Source organism: Oncorhynchus tshawytscha, linkage group LG02 (assembly GCF_018296145.1).
Source record: "Oncorhynchus tshawytscha isolate Ot180627B linkage group LG02, Otsh_v2.0, whole genome shotgun sequence".
Lineage (NCBI taxonomy): Eukaryota > Metazoa > Chordata > Actinopteri > Salmoniformes > Salmonidae > Oncorhynchus > Oncorhynchus tshawytscha.
Window position 1 is genome coordinate 59893329 of NC_056430.1, and position 20917 is coordinate 59914245.

At 41.2% G+C, this 20917-nt stretch overlaps 1 protein-coding gene across 5 annotated transcripts in view; it reads right to left on the reverse strand.

The window, feature by feature from the left end:
* Positions 1–671: 671 nt before the first annotated feature.
* The window catches only part of LOC112265699 (kinesin light chain 1), a 36129-nt gene continuing 15883 nt past the window's right edge, over positions 672–20917 (reverse strand). For 2 of the 5 annotated variants that reach the window (XM_024443250.2, XM_024443259.2), the window contains exons 8-17: positions 19074–19247; positions 18007–18106; positions 15814–15863; positions 15208–15263; positions 14987–15095; positions 14503–14619; positions 8677–8801; positions 3352–3415; positions 3187–3192; positions 672–2978 (exon numbers count right to left, since the gene is read on the reverse strand). In XM_024443250.2, coding sequence (XP_024299018.1) covers positions 2895–2978; positions 3187–3192; positions 3352–3415; positions 8677–8801; positions 14503–14619; positions 14987–15095; positions 15208–15263; positions 15814–15863; positions 18007–18106; positions 19074–19247 — 885 coding nt within the window. In that variant the 3' untranslated portion in view covers positions 672–2894. Of the gene's footprint in view, positions 2979–3143; positions 3193–3351; positions 3416–8676; positions 8802–9687; positions 12307–14502; positions 14620–14986; positions 15096–15207; positions 15264–15813; positions 15864–18006; positions 18107–19073; positions 19248–20917 lie in introns of those variants that run through there. The other 3 variants (XM_024443276.2, XM_024443268.2, XM_024443282.2) reach the window with 3 other exon arrangements.

The following is a 20917-nucleotide window of genomic DNA, read 5'->3' on the forward strand; positions in this document are numbered from 1 at the left end:
TACAAATAAAAAGTATGTCAAAATATCAATTTTTTCACATAGGTGGTTGCAATGCTGTGAAAAACAGTCGTACTGCACTAGAGTGTTGAAAAAACATCGAAAAACATCTGCAAAAATAAATCCCGGGTCGTGCTGCCAGCATAATATCCTGCTGCGATGAGAACGGTACTCAATGCCGCTGTGCTATAGGAAGCGGGGGTGTCACGTGTGCATGTCCTTGGAAAATAAAACATGTGCTACGTCAAACCGAAGACCGTGTGAATAACAATGCTTTTTATAAATATGGTTGATATAAATCCTTGGTATGTCAGCCACCAGTGTTCCATTAAACGATGCCTGCACTATACTTGACTCTTAAAAATGATAGTTTATCATTAGGGCTCGATTCCTCCTCGGGCTCAATTTAGTTCATTCTATTCTATATTCTGTTCTATTCCATTTACATTATAAGAAAAGCAATACCCCTTGATAAGTTAAATAATTTGATTCATTTTCTCAAGACAACTGCTGACGGCTTGCTATGATTACCCAGCACTGACATTACATTGTTTGTTGTTGCAGTTATGCATAGGTACAGAGCGTTGTGCCTACATTATGTTCACTGTCATCACAGGCTATCAAAAGGTTAGTAATAATAATAATAATAATAAATACCAGGACCTGATAGCAGCTATTTTATTTCGTGTTTATTTGCATTCAATGAAGGAATTCTGACGGAAAATGATCACATGAGATGAATATCATAACCTGAGAATGTTAAACAATCAGTTTTACACCAACAAAAAGACCCTTTAAACAGTGAGTCATCTGAATAAAAAAAACTAATCTACATATAAACACACATATAGCACCAAAGTGATACATTTTAAATCTTACAATCATATTTAAACAAATATGAATCATTAAAAAAAAAACATTCACAATTAAAGCCTAATGATCTTTTTTAGTTCAATACTATATTCACATGACTGAATAATACAAACTCAATAAAACGTTATCAATCATTATATTTAAGTAGAATCCTTTTTCATTATATAATTGAATATCTGTGCTACAACTGGTAAATAAATCTAAAGGAACTTATCTCTTGCATGGCTGAATGAAAAAAAAAGTATTACTTTTGGTATCAATCCAGTAATGTTCTTAGGGAGGAAAATCTATAGAATTTTTTGTTTGTTACCTTCACTCTTCAACATTGAAACATTTTGACATCCATACAAAAGTTAGCCTTCGCCTGTGCCAGTCTGTTTGTCCTATCATGCCAACTTAGATGTCACTTATTGTCATGCCAAACATGACAATTCTGCTGTGAGGCTAGACTGTTGGGCTTGAGAAAGTGCAATGGAGTGGTCAAGAGCACAAACAGATCAAGAACAGGGAAGATGTGGCTATACTCTTAGAAAAAAAAGGTGCTATCTAGAACCTAAAAGGGTTCTTCGACTGTCCCCATAGGAGAAACCTTTCAAGAACCCTTTTTGGTTCCAAGTAGAAACCTTCTTAGTTCCATATAAAACCCTTGACATAGAGGGTTCTACATGGAACACAAAAGAGTTCTACCAGGAACCAAAAAGGTTTCTTCTATGGGGACACCCAAAGAAGCCTTTTGGAACCCGTATAGCATGAATTAGAACTAAGATACAGAATTGTAAAGTATAGCCTTGGGAAACACTAGATCCCGGACCCTGAGATAAATAATTACTGTATCACTTTCTTATACAGAGCCTGAAGAAACTTAAAATAATCAGGTCAATATGTGGTTACAATCTAACCTAAAATGATAATTACATCATGACATTTGACCTTTATTGAGTAAGTACTGAGATTAAGGTTAATTTCAGTAGCTGCACTTTCCCCCAGAGTTATTTGTGCACTCATATTGCTCCTTTAACTTGAAAATCTCTGAGGAACACCCTAACTAATGAACATGGTAAAAAAAAAAAAAAAAAGTAATTTGGAACAAGCTACCAGCGGTCCTGGCACCACTTTAATGGTTTTACACTCAACCATGCTAAAGGCTAAGCTGTAGTAACAGCTATATTTTTTATTTAACTCGGCTATTCAGTTAAGAACATATTCTTATTTACAATGACAGCCTACCCCGGCCAAACCCTAACGACCCTGGGCCAATTGTGCGTCATCCTATGCGACTCCCAATCACAGCCGGTTGTGATACAGCCTGGAATCGAATCAGGTAGTGACACCTCTAGCACAGAGATGCAGTGCCTTAGACCACTGCTCCACTCGGGAGCCCCCTATATAAACAAGAAATATCTGGTTCCATAAACAATTTTCTTTGTGTACACTTTTATTAGGTGAAGTACCCCTTTCAATCTCAGATATATTTGATTCTATATTCTAAATTCATGAATAACATCTTTGTGACTTAATTACTATTTAACTACAGTACCGAGTATCTTCATGGTTATGGAAAGGGGGAGAAAACACTGCAAAAAGAAGCGTAATAACTCAATTGGACAGCTCTTGAAAATAATAATCCTCTCTGATTTGGGAAGAGTACTGACCCACCATGCTTTCGGAAGCTGCGGGTATAGTGAATAATAGATCCAGGCTTGATCTCCATGGGAAACACTATTGTCCACAATATACTGTCCTGGGTGTCTGATTGCACAGAACACCTTAAGGGGATTTGTATCAAACTAAGCCAAGCAGTAAGGATTCTCACGGTCTAATCTCACAATATATCAATGACATTAAAACCAAGCACATTTTTACAATATATATTTTTTGTATTCTACAGAAAGTCTACAAAATTAATACAATGTCTAGAAATCAGCAATAACATTAAACAGTGTTTAAATGTAGGAATGGAAACTACAGAATTTAGGTTTAGAATTAAACATAATATTTGGTAAAACTGTTGGGAGTGTGTGTGTTCAGTTTCCAGTTCCACTGTAGAGCTCAACAGTACTGGAACTCAGGTTCCTGCTCTGCCTTAGCCTCCTGCCACCTGCTGGACTCTGTAAAGAGAACGAGAGAAACAGAGACAGGAGGAGAGAGATAGGGAGACAGAGAAAGAGAGAGAAAATGAAAGAAATACAGATTTTAAAAAATAATACATGGTCATGCTTTATCACTAAACCTGATTCTGAAGAGAGAGAATGGTGAGAATGGTATCACTAAACCTGATTCTGAAGAGAGAGAATGGTGAGAATGGTATCACGAAACCTGATTCTGAAGAGAGAGAATGGTGGGGGTGTTTTTAGAACAGGTATCTTGGTCCTGGGTGAACTAAGGTGAACTATTCAGCAGGCAGCCGATAAGTTGCTACAAGGCCATAATGCAAACTAAGCAAGTATTGAATATCGCTATATCAACTAGGGGACGTGTTACCTGAAAGGAGTCATCGTCATCACTTCTCTTGTTCAAATAGTTCAGAGAGGCAGCTCGTTTCATACTGCAAAGAAAAACAAAGCATTTTCATTTAAGCTCATTTTGATGAAATGTCTTATGCTTTGGCGAGTGTGTGTGTGTGTCTTTGTGCATGTGAGGCCACTGAAGGGTACTGGACCTAGAATGAATAGAGGGGTGTATCATGTTGTGTGAATTTGTGTGTCAAATTAATGTCACAACATTTTAATTTGTTTACACAGTTGTCAAGTGCATTTGCTTTGTGTGAGATTAATCATTAATATAACAGTACATTTAAGATGATTATTGTGCTATTTATCTTCAACTGAATCTTATACAGAAATGCTGGGTTGGTGGTCCTAATAAAGAGGAAGACAATAGCTGTGAAAAACAAAACAAAAAAACACTGCAGCATTATCCTTAACCAAAAACGCAGTGTCAGACTTGAGGTGCTGTAGTTGCAGAAACACAATTAAAGATAATGAAGATTGGAGTGGAGAGGGGATACAATTTTTTTTTTTAGATTCTTGGTTAAAATAATCTCCAGTGTGTGAATAGTCATCTAAATATATATATATTATACATATAAAATGGTATTTTGACACTATTGAGACGGCATGGAAATCAGATGGGGATACAGGCAGGTGGGAGAAACATTGTACTGAAATGAATCACGTTTGACATTATTGGCTATTTTGGCATTTAAAGCCCCATTCAGCCTCCAAAGCACCTAATTTCCTCAGCCACTTTGTGATGCAAATATATATATTTTTTAACCTTTCCCATATTCAAGTAATTTCACATCTTTTCTTAATAGCCTCATGAACATAGCAACTTGGTTGCAGCTTCTATCTGTGCTAGAATGGCCATAAAAAGAAAAAAGAAATAGGATATTGGTAACAGCCGAGAATATCCACACCGAAAGTATGTAGTCAGGTCCAAAATTATTGGCAAAAGATCAGCAAACAAAAATGGTATAGAATAAATAATAAATACTGAGCAATATAATTTATATTATTTTTTACAATTATAGTATTTTATACTAATACAATTGCTCAGAGAAATAGATTTTGTTAAACAACTAATAAGTAAATAAAACTCTCTAAAAGACAAGGATCAAATATATTGGCACCCCTGTTTAATACTCCAGGACCCTCCGATTGCGAAGATTGACAATAGATTTCACAAGCTGTTGTGCAAATGGAATAGACAACAGGTGGAAATTATAGGCAATTAGCAAGACACCCCCAATAAAGGAGTGGTTCTGCAGGTGATAACCACAGACCACTTCTCAGTTCCTATGCTTCCTTCTTGGTCACTTTTGAATGCTGGCGGTGCTTTCACTCTAGTGGTAGCATGAGACGGAGTCTACAACCCACACAAGTGGCTCAGGTAGTGCAGCTCATCCAGGATGGGACATCAATGCGAGCTGTGGCAAGAAGGTTTGCTGTGTCTGTCAGCATAGTGTCCAGAGCATGGAGGCGCTACCAGGAGACAGGCCAGTACATCAGGAGACGTGGAGGAGGCCGTAGGAGGGCAACAACCCAGCAGCAGGACCGCTACCTCCGCCTTTGTGCAAGGAGGGAGGAGCAAGAGGCCTGCAAAATGACCTCCAGCAGGCCACAAATGTGCATGTGTCTGCTCAAACGGTCAGAAACAGACTCCATGAGGGTGGTATGAGGGCCCGACGTCCACAGGTGGGGGTTGTGCTTACAGTCCAACACCGTGCAGGACGTTTGGCATTTGCCAGAGAACACCAAGATTGGCAAATTCGCCACTGGCGCCCTGTGCTCTTCACAGATGAAAGCAGGTTCACACTGAGCACGTGACAGATGTGACAGTCTGGAGACGCCGTGGAGAACGTTCTGCTGCCTGCAACATCCTCCAGCATGACCGGTTTGGCGGTGGGTCAGTCATGGTGTGGGGTGGCATTTCTTTGGGGGGCCGCACAGCCCTCCATGTGCTCGCCAGAGGTAGCCTGACTGCCATTTGGTACCGAGATGAGATCCTCAGACCCCTTGTGAGACCATATGCTGGTGCGGTTGGCCCTGGGTTCCTCCTAATGCAAGACAATGTTAGACATCATGTGGCTGGAGTGTGTCAGCAGTTCCTGCAAGAAGAAGGCATTGATGCTATGGACTGGCCCGCCCGTTCCCCAGACCTGAATCCAATTGAGCACATCTGGGACATCATGTCTCGCTCCATCCACCAACGCCACGTTGCACCACAGACTGTCCAGGAGTTGGCGGATGCTTTAGTCCAGGTCTGGGAGGAGATCCCTCAGGAGACCATCCGCCACCTCATCAGGAGCATGCCCAGGCCTGGAAGGGAGGTCATACAGGCACGTGGAGGCCACACACACGACTGAGCCTCATTTTGACTTGTTTTAAGGACATTACATCAAAGTTGGATCAGCCTGTAGTGTGGTTTTCCACTTTAATTTTGAGTGTGACTCCAAATCCAGACCTCCATGGGTTGATAAATTAGATTTCCCTTGATAATTTTTGTGTGATTTTGTTGTCAGCCCATTCAACTATGTAAAGAAAAAAGTATTTAATAAGAATATTTCATTCATTCAGATCTAGGATGTGTTATTTTAGTGTTCCCTTTATTTTTTTGAGCAGTGTATATCAGGTAAATCGAAAAATACAAATGTATAAGTGTGATTTCCAAAAGCTAACCAAACAAAAACATCATTACTTTTATGATATGTGTTTGAGCCGTCATGTGCATTAGTAGCACAATTTGTTATGTATTTACATTAGTTGTTACTTACACTTGTATGTGGACTTCTCCATATTAAGTGTTGGTTAAGTTTTGGCGAACTTTTCTTAGAGGATGTACAATCATCGCAAATTGATTTATGGAGCGTTTCAGGCCGGGAGTGAACGAAGGCTGAGGGGCTTACGTTGCCAACTTCCCTTGTTTGGCTAATCATTTGCACCAACGACAAAGGAGGCCGCGGGAATCCCCCAAGGGCATAAGGCGAGGGTAAGTGAAGGAGGGTGTGTCTTTTATGAGTTTAAAACGCAGTCAAACACTTAAAAGACACACCCTATCCCCTCAGCCCTCAAATTAAGTGGACACTTCTGATGACGTATCCTGACGTCTGAAGAGTATACACTTGCAGGGCAAGGGAGGAAGGAATGATTTTTAAAATGGACCACCCTTGGCCCGGAAATTCGTCACTTATTCATCCCCCGATGATTGTGTTTTCAGCCACTGGTAGTTTGTGCGTGCTTTAAATGCGCTACAGTCAATTATGACTACTTATATTAAATATATAATTATTAATATTGTAACGACCCTGGGTTTACTCTGCCGCACGAGCATGCTTTTGCGGCACAGTCGATTGCGCGCCGGACCTCGGGCTAGAAGGTCGAGGGTTCGAGACCTGCTCCCTGCCTGTTTCATTACAATGTATACCTTTTTATTTTTCCATTATTTTACCAGGTAAGTTGACTGAGAACATGTTCTCATTTGCAGCAACAACCTGGGGAATAGTTACAGGGGAGAGGAGGGGGATTAATGAGCCAATTGTAAACTGGGGATTATTAGGTGACCATGATGGTTTGAGGGCCAGATTGGGAATTTAACCAGGACACCAGGGTTAACACCCCTACTCTTACGATAAGTGCCATGGGATCTTTAATGACCTCAGAGAGTCAGGACACCCGTTTAACATCCCATCCGAAAGACAGCACCCTACACAGGGCAGTGTCCCCAATCACTGCCCTGGGGCATTGGGATATTTTTTAGACCAGAGGAAAGAGTGCCTCCTACTGGCCCTCCAACACCACTTCCAGCAGCATCTGGTCTCCCATCCAGGAACTGACCAGGACCAACCCTGCTTAGCTTCAGAAGCAAGCCAGCAGTGGTATGCAGGGTTGTATGCTGCTACCTACTGTATGAAAGCTAGCAAATTAATTAAGTAAACTCACCTCACTTTTGTACATCGCCATGGTCCGTACAATTGACCTTATTTTAGCGCCCCCAAAAACGTAATACTTCCAGATCAACTGTAATGTCAATACCATGCACAAATTTCTCCCCTTTCCAACAGAATCAATTACATGACCCCCCACACGCTGCCCGTTTCTGCATGATTCAAGAAGGCAATGAGCCACGTCGGGTCTTTTTAAAAATGGCGGGTGAGGAAGCGAAACTAATGCGTGATAGTGAGTAGAGATGTTGTGTGGGAAAATTGCTTTTTTTCCACTCGATCTGTCCAACTTATCGCCTCTAATATGTCAATGAAACACTATAAAGAGTTTATATAATGTGTCATTACATACCTGTTTGAAGGTTTGTGTCGAATTTCGAATCGGGTTTTTAGGGCGGTGCTAAAGTGATCTTCAGAATTAAACATCGGCTTTGAGAACGATCGCTTGCAGTGATGTCGCAAAAAATTACTAGGTATCTCCCCTTACCCCCGTCACTGTCCATTTCTTGTTTTTAAAGGATGAGGGAAGTGCTACACCTGGTGGAGAGAGATTGTAATAAATAGTTGCTTTATGCGTGCTGTACGTTACGGCATGACACGTCACAATCTAACGGAGGGTCAGTTCTCAACTTTTCTCCAATACTATAGAGCCATTACCATGTCGATCAACGCTGAATAGAAACGTAGTTCACACCCCAGATTTTGAAGTCAACGCAGTCGCTACAGTCCCATTAGTTTTCTTTGTAGCCTCGTTTGAATGTTGCGGTTGCGCACATTTGTACGGAATGGGGCGAGTTTAAGTTAGCTAACTAACGTTAGCCTGCCTAGCTGGAACTTCTGAAGGAAAATGTTTAATTTCTACAATTTCCAAAAGATAACCAAACAAAAACATTACTTATTACGAGACGTGTGTGTCGTCATGTTCATTAGTAGTACATTTTCGAACTTATTTGCATTTGTTTTTACTTACACATGTATGTTGACTTCTCCATTGATGTTGTTTTTAAGTTTTGGTGGACTTTACCAATTTATGTGGTAAATATTTTCTTAACTCTTCTTGAACTGCACTCACTGTTGGTTAAGGGCTTATAAGTACGCATTTCAAGATAAGGTCTACACTTGTATTCCGCGCATGTGACAAATAAAGTTTGATTTGATTTGCCAGAGGCAACACTGGGGTCTGAAGTTATCATGTAATCGTCAAAGCATTTTATTCTCTCATCCTTGCCACTTTTATGGCCATTTAGAGCCAATTGAATGAAAAAGTCTTACATATTGTAGCTTTAAGGCAGCAAAAATGTTAACTGCATGTGGTGTGAGAACTCACTAGGCACTGTGTATTTGTGCATGTTTGTCTCGCTTACTGGGGGTTGCGTGGGTCGGGGGGACCGTTCCCCTGTAGTTTCTTCACCAGCATCTCGCTGCTTCGCCGTATGACGTCCCGGAGCTTCCCCATCGATCCTGCTCTCCTCAGAACCCAACTGCCATCCTGAAACAACGCCCAGGGTCAGACAGTCCTGTAAACTCAGTCTCCCAATCCCTTCCTGATAGACCCCAGGGGTGTGCCCATTTCTATTCCAGTCCAGCCCAAACATATCAGATTGCTTTGGAAAACTGTCGCCAAAAAGCATCAGCAATAAATCTAGGCTGCCAGCCTGAAACTTCCTTCACCATACCCAATATGTTTTTTTGCGCTGGCCTAGAACAAAAATCTGCAGACTTTGTAGCTCTCCAGGGTTGTATCTAGTAAAGTGGCTTACTCATACTCACCTTTCCTTCAGCTGTTATGGAGGGTTAGTACTGGAAGATTAAAAATCAAGTCCACAAATTGGTAGCCACCCTATGGTTTTATACTGTTCAGTATTTTTCAGACCAGTACAAATGAAGGCTGCAGATGAGAAGCTACCAAACCAAACCCTGCCCTTACTAAGGCATAGCCAAGGGCATTATTTCAAAATCAGTACTTCTCCAGTAGGGGGCCGGAGAGATAGGAATTTACAGTGTGTTGAAGATAATACCGTACATTTCAAACAAGAATGCATGAATAAGATGAAGCTTTAGAAATGTTCTTTGCTTTGAGAAACTAGTCTTTGATGCCACACCACCACGGAAGTAAACCTTCAGTCCTTAAACTGACACACTTCGAGGGAGAATGTACAAATGCACACTTCAGGTAGAAGGTGGTGAAATGTAATTGCATTAATTTGCAGCCTATTGCTGTGTACTACATTTTAGTATGGCAGTGAAGACATCATGCGCCAGAGCTTCCGGGTAGTGATACTAGGTCAATGGAGTCCAGAGGGAGGTAGGAGAGCACATCGGATGTGTGGTTCCCCCTCAGGTCGGTTTACACAAATATCCAGCCAAAGAAAAGCCCAAAATGAAAGTCTTTATTTTCAGTCGATGTCAAACAAGGTTAAGAGACACATTCATCACAACACAACAAGCGAGGGTGTGCGTAGGCCTACAGAATGCCGGGAGAGGAGAACCAGTAATGGAGAGCACAACATTCAACAGATGGACCAATGAAAAAAAAGTATGACACAGCTAAATTGCTCCACTACATAGGCCTACCAGCCAGCCAGTGTGTGTCAGAATTGGCTTGCTCCACTACTACTGCTTTGGCTCTACAATTACTGCTAATTTTTTATATGTATATTTAATCTGTTTGCGGCGTTCACTGAGATGCTAAAATGCCACAGTTAAGTGGAATTGCATTTTCATACGGTAACAATAGCGTAATTACTTTAAAATACACATGAACTACTTGAACTAATAGTCTCATAGTACCGCATCAGTTTTGGTATAGCACATGCACTTTTAAACCATTATCTGTAAATCTACTATAGAGTATATACCTGCACTGATTGTGAAACAGAGTTATTATATCATCAATAAAGTGCTTAGAGTAACTACATGGCATACAGGCAACTTCAATTTGGTGGTGTTGGCTAATGCTGAAATGACTGGCTAGCTCGAAGGTTGGTTACTAGTACTACGCAGACTAAAATACATTGTTTCCCCTCATTCTATATTGATACTAACTAAACTAAAAGTGACTTAAACATGGGAAATACAAAAGAAACTGGGACAGTTAAGTCGTGGACATCAGTGAGTACATTTCAAGAAACAGCGTTGTTTGAAACATCTTTACAGTGAGGAAACATAACTGTTCAACGATGTCTCACAATATGATCACACCCAACTTCAATCCCCAACCGAAAGTCGATCTTTAAGCTGCTAAAAGTGTAGCATAACAATAGTCATCAGCAGCATTCATAAAATCTCATGTCAATTTATAACGTATAGCTTTTGAGCAACCAGCCAGGTCTCATGTTACTGTGTTCAAGGTAACTAGGTTGTTGGCTGACAAGATAGCTAACCTTGGTAATTGCATGTGTGCCATGGCTATTCATAGTGGTGTCATAAACTAACATAAGCTGTTATGACTGCCTTACGCCATGGCAGGGTAAAGTAGGCTTTTAAGACGAGAGGATAACAAGAGGGAGAGCTATGAAAGGAACAACAAGAGGACCATCATGGTAAAACCAAATAATGGACCTCACAAAATTTCACTTGGAAGCTTACAAAATACAAAGTCAAATACACAAATTAATATACACTCTGCCGCACGAAGTTGTTGTATCTGCTGTTTGTGTCCCTTTCAATGGCTACTTCAAAACATGAAACAAGATCTCGCTTGGAGCATAATTACAGATGATTATATATATTTTTTTCAAGATGGGTTTGGAGAAGCAATTTGCAAAATGCCATTAAATTCAAACATTTATTCTACAGTTCGCAAGCTGCTCCTCTTTAAAAAGTCAATACCATAATTCCTAAACTTATGGCTATATAATAATAATAATAATAATGGCTTAAAATATTAAGCAATTGCTTAGAGGGACAATGCAAAGAAATAAGCATTATGATAAACACTACGCTATAAGAAACTATTTCAAAGTAAACAAAATAAAACAGGAGACAGATACACATCTCTATAACACAAGTAATCGATGTGTAAACTCAAAAGGTGCTTGTAAGTGGCGACGTGACTTGGAATCATAATAGTGTCACAATATTTGTTTATTTTCTTACATTTCCTCCTATATAACATAATAGCACGCATAAATATTTAACAAGGGTCATGGTCACACTTAAAACAAGTAGCAAGATAACAAAATAAGTGAGAAAAAAAAGGCACCTAAGTAGTTCAATCCTGGTCAAACGTCAGGGCAAAAAGCTGGCTACAGCAAAATAAAAACCACTACTGTAGCTAGTTGCTCTTCAGTGGCAAATAATGTTATAGCGATTACAAAACGGGATAAAAATTCTGACTGGTCTCATTTTGTAGTGGACTAATAATTGATGCCGTTATAACTGCTTGTTGGAAGATCAATTTAAAAACAATCATATTTGCATACAAGGAGAACAGAAGAGGGAAAATCAAACAACCAATCCGAAGCTTTGATAGTTAAGTTTCCAGTGTTCAATTGGCCTCTGGTGCCACTGTCCAACATCTTATTGGTTAGAATATAATACACACTATACAAGTGATGACACAGCAAGAGAAAGGGAGGGACAGAGGGGGAGAGATGGATAGAGGAAGAGAAGGGCTGAAAGATGATGCAGAATGATGATAAATCAGTGGGCATGAATGAGATAGGAAGATAACTAGAAAGAAAATTAGGTATAAAGAAAAGGCAAGAAGAGGGCAAGAGACAAGGAGACGAGGGGTAGAGTGTAGAAGAAGATAGAGAGCATGTGTGGCAGTGTGAGAGTGACAAAGGAGGGGAGAGAAAGAGGGGGCAGTGAAAGGTATAATCAGTTTGGGCCAGGATTTGGAGTGGGGATGAAGGAGGAGTCCTCCATGAGAGATTAAAAGAGGCTTCACACAGAGGAAATGACGAGGGGCATCCATTTTGATTCGATTGGCTTGATTTTGATTGGTTGAGAAGAGTGAGGCGGAGGAAGGTCATCCCGCTGATTTAGGCCTAATGAATGAATGAATGGACAAAGAGAGAAGAGAACAAGAAGAAAAGTGGAGAGCGAAAGAGACCGATACAAGAGAGAGATTGAGAACCAGAACAGGGAGAAAGAGACAGATACAAAAAAGAGGAAGAAAAAAAATGACAGGCAGAAAAACACAAGGTTATCACACCATTCTAGAGAGGAACATAGCAAGATTAGAACATTATTTTATGACCAATATAAATAAAATTAGTATCAAACATGACTGCACACTTGCATTTGTCATAAAGAATGAAATGTAGAAGACACAGTGTAGGGCCACACATGATGACAATTATAAACCACAGTAATCATTTGAAAAGGTTTAGAGAAGTCAAAGCTTTTGTAGTATTCGCTACGCTGCACTGAACGCAATATCGATGAGTCAGCTAATGACAATCAGTGTGAACCGCAGTGGGACTCGAGGGGCACCTTGGCAGTCTGCTCACCCTGCAATGCAGCGTGCACCTAGCCATCTACAGTAGGGAGCAGGGCTGTGGAGAATCTGCTTTAAAACTGATTAGAAACCATTATACACCGAGTATACCAAACATTAGGAACACCTTCCTAATATTGAACAGCCTCAATTCGTCAAGGCATGGACTCTACAAGGTGTCGAAAGAGTTCCACGGGGATGCTGGCCCATGTTGACTCCAATGCTTCCTACGGTCTTGTCAAGTTGGCTGGATGTCCTTTGGGTGGTGGACCATTCTTGATACACACGGGAAACTGTTGAACGTGAAAAACCCAGCAGCTTTGCAGTTCTTGACACAAACAGGTGCGCCTGGCACCTACTACCATACCCTGTTCAAAGGCACTTACATTTTTTGCCTTGCCCATTCACCCTCTGAATGGCACAATCGATGTCTCAAGGCTTAAAAATCCCTCTTCAACCCGTCTCCCTCCATCTACACTGATTGAAGTGGATTTAACAAGTGACATCAATAAGGGATTATAGCTTTCACCTGGATTCACCTGGTCAGTCTGTCATGTATACCTAGTATATATTAAACCAAGTATAATATATAAAATACATTATTAGAGGATATAAATAACATGTTTTCTGGATTGACAAGTGCTCGTCGAACATCTCATTCCAAAATCATGGGCATTAATATCAAGTTGGTCCCACCTTTGCTGCTTTAACAGCCTCCACTCTTCTGCGTAGGCTTTCCACTAGATGTTGGAACATTGCTGCAGGCACTTGCTTGCATTGAGCAACAAGAGCATTAGTGAGGTCGGGCATAGATGTTGGGCGATTAGGCCTGGCTCCTAGTCAGCATTCCAATTCATTCCAAAGGTGATCGATGGGGTTGAGGTCAGGGCTCTGTGCAGGGCAGTAAAGTTCTTCCACACCAATCTCGACAAACCATTTCTGTATGGCGTTGTGCACAGGGAATTGTCATGCTGAAACAGGAAAGGGCCTACCCCAAACTGTTGCCACAAAGTTGGAAGCACAGAATCGTCTAGAATGTAATTGTATGCTGTAGCGTTAAGATTTCCTTTCACCGGAACTGAGGGGCCTAGCCCAAACCATGAAAAACAGCCTCAGACCATTATTCCTTCTCCACCAAACTTTACAGTTTGCTCTATGCATTGGGGCAGGTAGCGTTCTCCTAGCATCCGCCAAACCCGGGCTCATCCATCGGACTGCCATCGAACCCCATTTCGTGAAGCTCCCAACGAACAGTTCTTGTGCTGACTTTGCTTGAAGAGGCAGTTTGGAACTCGGTAGTGAGTGAGGACAGATGATTTTTACACGCTTCAACTGTCCCATTCTGTGAGCTTGTGTTGCCTACCACTTCGCGGCTGAGCCGTTGTTGCTCCTAGACATTTCCACATCCCAATAACAGCACTTACAGTTGAGCGGGGCAGCTCTAGCAGGGCAGAAATTGACAAACTGACTTGTTGGAAAGGTGGCATCCTATGATGGTGCCACGTTGAAAGTCACTGAGCTCTTTTATAAGGCCATTCTACTGCCAATGGTGGCCTATGGAGATTGCATGGCGGTGTGCTCGATTTTATACACCTGTCAGCAACGGGTGCAGCTGAAATAGCCTAATATTCTAATTTGAAGGGGTGTCCACATACCTTTGTATATATTTTACAGTACATATGCACTCAATGCCTTCCTAAATAATATAAGAAGGCTTAGGTGTGTGTCTGTGCAGTGCACTCACCCCGTTCCAGTCCACGCTGCCGTCCTCCCCTGCTTCGGAGGGGCTCTCATATTTTACACTGCTCAGACTCTCCCTGCTCCTCCTCCTGTCTCCGTCTCTCTGCAGCTCCACCCCACCCTGAACAAAACACACAAATCCTTCCAATATAATTTCACCTTTTGTTCTTACATTATTATTGAAAGTAATTGGTGCAACTGATTGGTAAAAATCAGTAAACGATGCAGTCACAAACACACAATCAAGCAAAATAGTCCATGAATATATGGATGTGCCCTGGATCAAAGGCAAGCAAGAAATAGGGAAATACTAATACTCAATATACAACAATAGATCTTAAAGTCTCTGTGAATGTCAACATTCAGTTCAAGCATTTCCATAACTGAATATACACAAGTTTGGATTTCATAGTGTGGATTTAAGCTTGAACGTGTGTGCGTTTTTATACATTTGAGGGTTAATGTGTGTGTGAGAGAGAGAAGCTGACCTGTTTTCGGGACCTCAAGGCACACTCCTCCAGGGTCTCAGCGGCCTCCATCTTGCCTTGCCGGCGGTACAGAGCTCCCAGATTACGTAGAGTGGTGTTGACAGTGGGGCTGATAGACAGACACACCAAGGTCACTTCAAAATCACTGCAGTGACGCTAATCAGTACCATTCCTTTACTTCGGTAGTGCTTACAAGTCTTTAAGTGGACTTATTTTCTTACCTGTTCACCTTGCAGTTTTTATACCAGCCGCCATAATCTCCATAGCCGTCTTTGCTCTGGTGATAGAAAAGTAGAGTTGGATAGAGGAGCAAATTATTATTTTTTTAAATCACAGAAAGGGAAACCCCTCACATTTTTGAAAATGACTCAGCTATGACAAAAACACAGTGGGTCAACATCCTGCTTACAGAAAACAGAATTTAAATCTGTCCAGACCACCACTACTGACTGTTAGCAATGTGCACCTTGAGGCATGCTTGGGAAAAGCTTTTTGTTGTTTTCAGCTAGCAGGAAGTTGCTGCCTCGGTGTATGATGTCATATCGCTGCGTCTAATCATTCTTCCCCCTAATTTTTGTCATTTAGCAGACGCTCTTATCCAGAGCAACTTACAGCAGTGAGTACACACATTTTAATGTTCTCTTACTGGTCCCCCATGGGAATTAAACCCTTAAACCTGGTGATTTCAAGTGCCATGCTCTACCAACTGAGCAACACGGGACCAAACCGAATTGACAAGTAAACAAATAGGCGTTCCTGAAAAGAATTGGCACCCCTGCCACATGTCCGTTCATGCCCGCTCACCCTCTCACACACACACACTTTACCTTGCACTCCTCCCGCTCCTCAGCATGCATCCAGATGGGTTTGTTCTCAGCTGCAGAGACAGAGGAGAAAGAGAAAGGTGTGCTGTGTGCTAGCAAAAACACCCAACAAGTAACAGACAGGCGTTGAACAAATGGTAGAATACAGACGTAGACAGCTGCACCTTGCTGACATGTAGGCAACATTAGTTCAACTTTGTTCCTTTTTTTCCTGTGACAAGATCGTATCGCAGCCTCTCAATCTCAGTAATGGTTTGAGATGGTTTTAAAACACTGTTTCAACCTGAGACCAGAGTTCTGCTAATCCCTCAAATTCATCCCCACCCCCTCGCAGAATCAATTGAGACCTATTTGTTAATTAACTGTGCATTATATTGGCATGGTAAGAAACTCAAGAGAGAGACAAGGTCACAATTCTGCCTCAAATTTATTGAGAATATGGAAAAAGAAATGCGTGAAAATAAAGTTGGCATGAAAGGCACTAAAAATTCTAAAACCTCAAATCAAAGTCAACCCATCATTTTGCATGTTACATCTTGAGAGATACCTTTGATGAAAGCATTTAATTTCATTATGGATAAAAAAAATAAATGCATATTTAATTGATTTCATAAAAATGTCAAAATAAAATGAACAGAATATTGTCAATGTCAAAAACATTCAATAAACTCAACATGTGACTGCAAAAGACAATGAAAGTACAGTAAAGAAGCATACATGTGGAGCTTACTTGAAATATCTTGGCATGTTAAGCCTGAAAAACACTATCATAATGAAGACACATCCATTTTTCTAAAAAAAATTTAACAGTATGATAACCAATCTTTGTTTTCTTTACAACGACATAAGTATTATGCTAGTAGTTATAAGTGGTCATGTATGTTATGTATAAAAAATGACATGTGATCCTATAACAGTGTTACGAAGGCATTGTGTCACACTACTTCAAGAAGGGATTTCCAAAGAAAGGTTTGAAATGACGACTTCATGACAGAAGAACCAAAGAAAAACACCAAAAAACACAATGCCACTATTATATAAAGTATAACAAAGTATGGAATTTTACACAAGACAACAAAAAAAAAAAAACACGAAACTAACAAAGTCTAGACAATTTCATGCCCTCATGCATGAAGACACACAAAACCGAGACTTAAATATCTTTGTATCGCAAATGGTAATAAATAATTAAATGGAGAGCAATATAATAAGAAACACCTATGTAAACCAAGTTGGATTTAGTTCTTGTTTCAGATATGTGCATATTTCACTCTGGGAAAACCCCCACCAATGTTTCCACTTACCTTCATTGCTGTGTATCATATGCACACGCCCAGTGATTATCCTACAATAATATGGCATTTAGAGAGAAAGTTCAAGAAGACCTTTTATGGCACTTCGATCATCCGTAACACCGCAAATGAAAACTATCATTCATCTGCATATCAGGTACAGCTTGTAAATGCTAGAACATAGGAAAAGGTTTCCAATACATTCAATATGGGAAGAAGTCAAATTCTCTTCTTCCAATGGGGTAATTTAACTCAAAAATAATTGGTTTAGTTAGCCCTTAAAAAATATATTCAAAATCTTTACATCTAAATTTATTTAAACAATCCTTTCATATACTCTATACTCTTAGTAACCAGTTGCTTTCTTTATAATATATAAATTCAAAAATGATTGAAGTATTTCTTGAACAGCTCTTAAAATCAGTCTGCTCTAGCCTGCACCATTCTGTACTTCAAGTCGAATGTTGACTATGTTCTCATTAGCAATGAACCGCGACACTTCATTGTCATTAACTGGGTGTCATAATAACCCATCCTAACAATTGATGGCAAAATATGACAAATCACAGTTAGCATTGTCTGCTGACAAACTAGCTGTGTGTGAAATAACAGTGTTCTAAAATGTCAGACTTATTGTATGGTCTATGGTCAGTACAGTCAGGTGCTCTATTGTTCCTTCTAGAAACCGAAGACTTTGAATTCACATAAGGATTTATGTAAATGGACTCACGTTGATGTCGATTGACTGAACAGCCATTTAATGTGAAAGCAACACTAGATCGTACTGTAACTTTGTGTAGATGAAGAACATTCTGAAAAAAAAGTTTGCAAATAAGGAGGCAAAGTGACTACTATCCCCAAGTGTTTGTTGTGGCCCTTTCGAGTTTTGGACTAGTTTGCTCACCATCCACGGATCCAAATTCCTTCTCGTGAGCTTGGGTGAGGATCTCTTTGTAAAGGATTTCCGCCTCCTTGTACTTCCCCTGCTTCAAGTAACACGAAGCCTGGGAGACGGGAGAAAAGGTTCAGACATTTCACCTTTGAACTACAAGTACGCACAAAGCAAATCACTGAACCAGATGCAACCATCACGGTTTTTGATCTTTAAAAAGGAAAACAAAGTTCATTCTCATCCTTGCACTATCTTGTTTAGTCTAATACCAATATAAATAAAAACAACATAACAGGATCAAAGAGCTATGGTATGGATGAGCAACTTTGGTTCTCATAGGACAGGGGTGTCAAATTCATTCCATGGAAAGCCTAGTGTCTTTTAAATATTTGTATTAAGCCCTAGACAATCAGGTGTCGGGAGTCAGTTCACCCCCCGTGGAACTAGTTTGACACCTGTGTCGTATGGCCTTAGTGTCTGCTGTTTTTTGTTCTTAATTTGAAACCACTGTCTGATTTGTGCAATTAGTGTCAGAAGAAAGAGAAAACCAGCAGACATGAGTTGTTCACCCCTGAGCAGCAGTAGACTCAAGCACGGCAGTCAAGCACGGCAGTCAAGCACGGCAGTCAAGCACGGCAGTCAAGCACGGCAGTCAAGCACGGCAGTCAAGCACGCAGCAGTCAAGCACGGCAGTCAAGCACGGCAGTCAAGCACGGCAGTCAAGCACGGCAGTCAAGCACGGCAGTCAAGCACGGCAGTCAAGCACGGCAGTCAAGCACGGCAGTCAAGCACGGCAGTCAAGCACGGCAGTCAAGCACGGCAGTCAAGCACGGCAGTCAAGCACGGCAGTCAAGCACGGCAGTCAAGCACGGCAGTCAAGCACGGCAGTCAAGCACGGCAGTCAAGCACGGCAGTCAAGCACGGCAGTCAAGCACGGCAGTCAAGCACGGCAGTCAAGCACGGCAGTCAAGCACGGCAGTCAAGCACGGCAGTCAAGCACGGCAGTCAAGCACGGCAGTCAAGCACGGCAGTCAAGCACGGCAGTCAAGCACGGCAGTCAAGCACGGCAGCCCCCTCACCAGGTTGTTCTTGGTCTTGGCCACGTTGGGGTCGTCAGGGCCCAGCCGGCGCTCGTAGATCTCCAGGGCACGGCAGTAGTAGTACTCCACCTCCTCGTACTTGCCCTGATTCTGGCACAGCAGGGCCAGGTTGTTCAGCTGCTTGGCCACATCAGGATGGTCCTTGCCCAGCACCTATATGGGAGGCGAGAGGACAGAAGCATCAACCAACACGAGTTGAGGTGCAGCAAAATAATCATTGGAACATTTCTAGAGATAGCAACTCATTCTGAAAGGACGTATTGTATAAAGTCTCAGTCAAAAGTTGACACCTACTCATTCTAGGATTTTTCTTTATTTTACACATTGCAGAAAAATAGTGAAGACATCAAAACTATTAACTAACACATATGGAATCATGTAGTAACCAAATGGTGTTAAATCAAAATATATTTTAGATTATTCAAAGTAGCCACCCTTTGCCTTAATGACAGCTTTGCACACTCACAGCATTCTCTCAACCAGCTTCATTAGGTAGTCACCTGGAATGCATTTCATTTAACAGGTGTGCCTTGTTAAAAGTTAATTTGTGGAATTTATTTCCTTCTTAATGCATTTGAGCCAATCAGTTATGTTGTGACAAGGTAGGGGTGGCATACAGTAGACAGCCCTAGTTGGTAAAATACCAAGTCCATATTATGGCAAGAACAGCTCAAATAAGCAAAGAGAAACGACAGTCCATCATTACTTCAAGACATGGCCAGTCAATGCAGAACATTTTAAGAACTGCCATAGAAAAGGAAGACCCGGAGTTACCTCTGCTGCAGAAGATAAGTTCCTTAGAGTTAATTGTAGCTCAGATTGCAGCCCAAATAACAGACATCTGAACAGCAACTGTTTAGAGACTGCGTGAATCAGGCCTCCATGGTCAAATTGCTGCAAAGAAACCACTAAAGGCCACCAATAAGAAGAGACTTGCTTGGGCCAAGAAACGCGAGCAATGGACATTAGACCGGTGGAAGTTTGTCCTTTGGTCTGATGAGGCCAAATTTGAGATTTTTGGTTCCAACCGCTGTGTCTTTGTGAGACGCAGAGTAGGTGAACGGAGGATCTCCACATGTGCGGTTCCCACCGTGAAGCATGGAGGTGGTGTGACGGTGCTTTGCTGGTGACACTGATTTATTTAGAATTCAAGGCACACTTAACTAGCACGGCTACCACAGCATTCTGCAGCGATACGTCATCCCATCTGGTTTGCGCTTAGTGGGACTATCATTTGTTTTTAAACAGGATTATGATCCTAAACACACTTCCAGGCTGTGTAAGGGTTATTTGACCAAGGAGAGTGATGAGTGCTGCATCAAATGACATGGCCTCCACAATTACCCGACCTCAACCCAATTGAGATGGTTGGGATGAGTTGGACCGCAGAGTGAAGAAAAAGCAACCAACAAGTGCTCAGCATATGTGGGAACTCCTTCAAGACTGTTGGAAAAGCATTCCTCATGAAGCTGTTTGAGAGAATGAGTGTGCAAAGCTGTGATCAAGGCAAAAGGTGGCTACTTTGAAGAATCTAAAATATAATTTGAATTGTTTAACACTTTTTTGGTTATTACATGATTCCATGTGTTATTTCATAGTTGTGATGTCCTCACTATTATTGTACAATGTAGAAAATAGTAAAAATAAAGAAAAATGAGGAATGGAATGAATAGGTGTGCCCAAACTTTTGACCTAGTGGTTAGAGCATTGGACTAGTAACCGAAAGGTTGCAAGTTCAAATCCCCGAGCTGACAAGGTACAAAATCTGTCGTTCTGCCCTTGAACAGGCAGTTAACCCACTGTTCCTAGGCCGTCATTGAAAA